The 6,259-nt window shown below is 49.1% G+C and overlaps 1 protein-coding gene across 1 annotated transcript; it reads right to left on the reverse strand.

The window, feature by feature from the left end:
* Nucleotides 1-1,281: 1,281 nt before the first annotated feature.
* LOC142072111 (uncharacterized) lies at nt 1,282-3,439 on the reverse strand. Its single transcript, XM_075128451.1, is given in 2 exon segments — nt 1,282-2,579; nt 2,582-3,439. Coding segments are annotated over 2 exon segments (2,085 nt in total). The 5' UTR covers nt 3,369-3,439.
* Nucleotides 3,440-6,259: the final 2,820 nt, after the last annotated feature.

The raw sequence follows: 6,259 nt of genomic DNA on the forward strand, positions 1-6,259 counted from the left end.
TAACGCCCATAGCCATGCATACATTATAAACACTACCGGCTACTAACAACACAAAAAAAATAATATTAATACAATATTTGTAACAGCATAACTAATGCTCCATAGTTCTATAACTGCTTCTGATTCCACTGACCGACCGGTACACAGTTCATGTAGAAGCGGCGGTTGTGATGGCAGTCATTGGGGATGTTGGAGCAGGAACCTTCTTACAGTGGCTGCAGTGCACCCATCTATCGATGCCCTCGACCTTCACTGCAGTCGGAGTAGTCAGAAGGACTTGGGCCAGGGCCGACCACCTTGGTTCCAGGCAATGCTTCCTTTGATGGATTTTAACACAGACAAAGTCACCTGGAAAAAGAGAGTGCGCACAAGTATCAAGCGGTAAAGGTTGGGCATCTTTTACTCTGGCCCACGCATCACTCAATGCATCTTGCAACATGCGACAATAACCCGCCAACTTATCTTGCCCAGCCATTAATGAAATTTTTGCTGGGACAAACCCGTCTACACTGGTTAGGGGAATCGGCAAGGGTTGGCCAAATAGAATTTCGAACGGTGTCAACGAATGCTTCCTGTGGGGTGTATTACGAAGATTGGTTAACACTATGGGTAAACACTTCAGGCCACTTTAATCCAGTCTGCTCGCATAGCTTTGCTAATTGGGTTTTTATCAGCTCATTCACCCTTTCTACTTTTCCTGAACTTTGTGGATGATAGGGGGTATGCAAGGCCTGTTTTATGCCGAGGGCCTTCGCGAAGTGTTGAATAATTTGGGAAGTGAAATGGGGGCCTGGGTCACTTTCCAAACGGGTCATTATCCCAAAGCAGGGAACAATCTCCTTGAGGAGACACTTTGCTATGGATACTGCATCTGCCCTTCGAGTGGGGAAAGCCTCAACCTACCCTGAAAAAAAGTCAACCAGGACAAGCAAGTGTTTGAGTCCTGTCACTGGTGGTAAGTCCATGAAGTCCATCTGGACCACAGCAAATGGGTACTCAGGCAGTTTGCAATGTCCCATAACTTGTGGTTTGATTGTTCCTTGATGATTATACCGTTGACACAATTCACACTATGCAGTGATGGTCTTCGCAGCTGCATGGACCCCCGGAGCAAAAAACAACTTATCCATTTGAGCCACTAATCCCCCCTTTCCCAGGTGCGAGGCCATGTGGAGTGCCTGGGAAACCTGAGGGAGGAGTTGTCTTGGGAGAACCGGATGACCGTCCGGGCTGACATAGAGGTTGTCCTCATTTAGGTGGCATCCAATGGATTTTCAATGGCTAACTTTGGCCAGGGGCGTTGTCTGCTGGGCAGAGAGCAAAACGGCTGGCGTCACTGGTTGCAGTAGCAGGGGTGCCAAAAAAAGGAAAAGGGGCTGGAGCCCCACAGAGGGCAGCATGATGGGCCGCCGAATCGGCTGCAGCATTTCCCTTGGAAACCTCGTCCGAGGCACGGAAGTGGCCCTTACAGTGTGTAACTGAAACAGCTGCAGAAAGTTGAATAGCCTCTAACAAGGCCGAAATCAAGGCAACATGGGAGATCTGAGAGCCACTGGAGGTAAGGAACCCACGAAGTTTCCAAAGTTGTCCAGTAGAGTGGCATATTGAAAAGGCATATTTGGAGTCTGTATAGATGGCCACAGTTTTGTTTTCAGCTAATTGACAGGCCCTAACAAGCGCCACGAGTTCTGCTGCTTGTGCTGACTTTTGAGTAGGTAAGGCATGCGCTTCAAGCGTTCTCATCAAGGTAACAATTGCATAGCCAACTCGTAAGGCTCCAAACTCATCCTGACGGGCGGAGCCGTCACAAAACAATTGGAGGTCAGGATTCTGCAATGGAATATCGGAGAGGTCAGGACGAGGCATGGAGATCAAATCCACCAAGTGGAGGCAATTATGAGGTTCCCCGTCCTCAGGCAGAGGCAAAAGGGTTGCAGGATTCAGGACTTCGCAGCAGCGTAGGGTAACAGCCTGTTTGGCGAGCAAGGCCAACTCGTACCTGGTCAATCTGGCTGCTGTGAGATGCTGCATGGATCCATGATTAAGAAGCGCTGCAACGGCATGAGGCACCTGAACTAGAAGAGGGTGGCCCAAAGTAAGTCCTGAAGCTTTCTCAACCAATACAGCGGCAGCCGCAACAGCGCGGAGACAGGGCGGAAGACCCTGAGCCACTGGGTCAAGAAGGACCGAAAAATAAGCCACCGGTCGCTGGCCAGGCCCAAAGGGCTGAGTTAGCACACCAGACGCCGTGCCAGATTGTTCATGGCAAAACAAGGTGAAAGGCTTTGCGTAATCTGGTCTGCCCAGGGCTGGTGCAGAAGTTAATGCTTGTTTGAGGGCTGTAAGGGCGTTGTTGTGTAGAGTTGTCCATGGCAGGGATTTGGGAACGGAATCCAGCAGCAAATCGGTGAGGGGGTGCACTAACTCCGCATAGGCCGGAATCAAGGCTCTACAATAGCCACTTGCTCCCAGTAACTGGCGGAGTTGTTTTTTAGTGGTAGGCCTTGGCATACTCAGAACGCTTTCAATTCTGTCCTGAGTAAGTGCAGTAGAGGCATATGAAATACGATGCCCTAAATTTCCACCTCGGGTTGGGCAAACTGTAGCTTGGAGAGTGCCACCTTGTGACCTTTTTCGGCCAATGCAAAAAGAAGGATTCGAGTGTCTTGTACACAGGCAGTCTTGGCTGTAGAGCACAATAGCAGATCATCAATGTTTTGAATCAAAGTAGAACCCACAGTCAACGAAATAGAGTCCAGATCTCGCTTTAAATACTGGCTGAAGATGGTAGGGCTTTCCCTGTAGCCCTGAGGGAGGCGGGTCCATACGTATTGAAATCCGTCAAAGGTAAAGGCAAATAGGAACTGTGAGTCTGGGTGAACAGGGATGCTGAAAAATGCTGAAGACAGATCAATCACAGTAAAATAAATAGCTCCTGGGGGAATAGCAGTTAAAATAGTTGCTGGATTGGGAACAACTGGAGCTCTCGGGATCACAATAGCATTAATCAGTCGGAGGTCATGCACGAAGCGGTAAACCGGTTTGCCATCGGGGCCAGGCTTGGGTTTCTTAACAGGAAGAATAGGTGTATTGCAAGGGCTGGTAGCCTCTTTAATGATTCCTTGAGTTAAAAGCTGTTGTAGGACTGGCCGAATGCCCTCTATGGCCTCTTTAGGCAATGGATATTGCATTTTTCGGGGCAGAGGGATGTCTGTACGGTAAGTGATATAAACCAGTTCTGCTGACTTTAAAAGTCCAGTTTCAGTGGACGCCGAGGCCCACAATGCTTCAGGAATATCAGATAACTCAGCCGGGACAAGGGGGGCAGTGGGTGTCATTGTGGTGGCATTAGTGGCTAACAATGCCATTACCTTAGCTTCAGGGACAGAAGTAGGGACTGAGAGAGAGAGCCCCTCCGGGCTGCAAGTTATAGTTGCTCGTAGTTTACATAACAAATCTCTGCCTAATAGATTTGCAGGACAGGAAGTTGCAATTAAAAAGCTATGATGCTCTGATAACGGGCCAAGCTGGACCGTTTGCTCCGCAGTTAGAGGAAGGGCGCACACGGTGCCACCAACGCCTATAGCTTTTACGGTTGCAGAAGTGGTAGGAAGGTTGGGGTCCCTTAGAGTACTTCTATCTGCCCCGCTGTCAATTAACATTGAATAAGTTTTTCCTCCCACCACAACTGGAAGTTTCGGGTGGTTTGCATCCAACTGCACTGTCCAAGAAGTGGCAGGGGGAACGAAGCATTGTGGGCGGCTAGCTTTCAGTCAGTACTCCCTTCTTCCCCCCCCTTCTTTCCTGTACCCTCTGGTAGGCTTGCATAAGAGGGTCAGCTGACTGGAGGGGGTAATTTGGGCACTGGGCAGCCCAGTGTCCTTTTTGTCGGCACTGCTGGCACTCATCTGGCCCTGCCCTCCCGGGCCGTGGCTGGAAGTTCTGACCTTGTGGTCCCCATCCCTGGGTAGAGCTGCCTCCTCTTCCGCCTCATCCCCAAAAGCCTCCCCTCCTATGGCTTGCATCTCGTCCCCAAGAGCCGTCTTGGAAACCTTGCAACTGCAGATTAAGGAGCTTTTCGGACCTCCTAGTGTCTAATTTCTTCCTATTCCTCCAGGCATGGGCTGCTAACCCCACCACCTCCTCCAGCGTTTTGTTTTTATAAGCTGGTTGAATACACACATACTTCCGAGAGAATAGTAATAAGTTTTTTACATACTGGCTGATCACTTGTGTTTTTGCTACAGGGGAGGTTGGATCTAAGCCGCTGTGGTTTTTTAAAACCTTACAAAGGCGGTGGAAGAATTCCCCTAGGTGCTCATCGTGCTTTTGAACACATGCATCTACCTTTCCCCAGTCATACACAGGTTTAGACATATCCTCTAATGCTTCTAAGATTCGCTTTCTCATTTTATCCCACTCTTGAACGGTCTCCGGAACATCCCAATCCATTTCAGGTTTCTCTTGCGGATAAGCCGCCCTCCCTTGCATCGCCTCTCTAGCTTTCTTATACACCATTTCCTTCTCACCCTCTCTTAGCACTTGATTTAAAATCATTTCCACATCATCATAATTACAATTATACATTGTGAAAATACCCTTTAACTTTTTAATAAATTCTTCCAGACACTGTCGAAATGAGGGAAAAGTAGATGACCAATTCATTAGATCCGTGCTGGTAAAAGGGACATACACCATCTGTGTCCCCCCTCTACCACTTGGCAGTTGTCGCATAGGCATTTGGACTGCACTAGCTATTGCAGCTCCAGTAACTTTTGCCTTAGGTGTGCCTAGAGAACTATGAGACCGGGTCTTTGCAGGGGTTGCATCACTGGGGTGTCGCGGATCAGGACGTGCCACCCCCCTGGTAGAGGTGCCAGCCTCCGGATCATCCCCAGCTCTGTGTCGGTTGTGGGGGTATCGGTAGCTAGCGGGAGAGTGGGGCCGCTCCTCTCCCCGTTCGGGGGGCGTTGGTGCATCGGGGTCAGGCTGCAGTACCCCATCCCATAGCCAGGTACATTCTTCCAATGGTATAGGGTCCCCTGCTTCTTTCAATGGGAGTTGGGGATAAATAGACTTTGACGCTTTTAGCTTCCGGTCAGCATTACTAGATTCTGGATTGTAGGGTGGAAGCCGCATGGCTTTAAGTTTTTCTACCTCAGCACGTAAACTAGTAGTTACACTGGCGCTTTTGCGCCATTTGGCCTCCCTGATCCATACATCAGAATACTTACGTTGCCGCGGTTGCAAATCATACAATACTTTCCATAAATGAACAATGTTATGTAACTCAAATGTTCCCTCCCCCGGCCAACGATTTCCTGGTTCCGGGTCGTCTTGCGTCATTCCCACCCAGGGACCTTGACACAGAAATATAAACTTATACAAAGCTTTGTTGCCATCTGATTGTAAGGCCTTGATATCCCTATCATAATGTTTTAACATATAGCCCAGAGGAGTAGAAGGATCAACAGTTCTACTGGACCCCCCCATCTTTTCCCAAAGACGGAACCCCCGGCTGTTGTCTAGACAATCACAAAGGAAAAATTCAGAACTCACCAAGTTCCCACCGGCCGGTGTTCACCCAGAGGTCCGGACCCTAATGCCTTCGGGACGCCTTATTTCGCCGAAACGGCGGGTGGAAGCGAGATGGGAAGCCTTCAGGGTTAAAGCAACCCTGGTGCCGGCAAGAAGGATTCAGAGTCCCGACCGTCCACCGGTCCGGAGAAGCGGATCCCGGACGAGCCCCAAATTGTTAGGGAAAAAGGTTTCCCCTCCCGTCTAGGGTTAGGAGAGTAGCCTTCCCTGGACTTCTGTATTAGCCAAACAAAATGCAGAGTCGTGGCTCTTTGATAAAGTGAGGCACTTTAATGCTAGCAAGTACGACAGCTGAAGGGCTCACCAATTCCTTCACAGAGGAAAATGGCGAAGCCCCGAACAAAGAACAGAGATGGGCTTTTATAGCCTGGTTCAACATACAGTGTGATATCTCTTCCAGTTCAAGCCGGTTAACCCGGTCTGTTTGAAGTTCTGGGGTAGGTATGAACATGGAGGCTTATCTGTATAAGGAATTCTTTCCCCAAAACGGGGAGTACAGGTTACACACAGTTCACATTCCTTCTACCCATAACCTTAGAGAGAAGACAGATAAGCATAGAAAAAAGACAGAAGCCTAGCTTTACATGATTATAGGGTTGTTTTCTCGTTCTTTTCTTTATCAGTTCAGTCCCATGACAGTTGTAAGGCCCCTTGATTCATC

Source organism: Caretta caretta, chromosome 5, assembly GCF_965140235.1.
Source record: "Caretta caretta isolate rCarCar2 chromosome 5, rCarCar1.hap1, whole genome shotgun sequence".
NCBI lineage: Eukaryota > Metazoa > Chordata > Testudines > Cheloniidae > Caretta > Caretta caretta.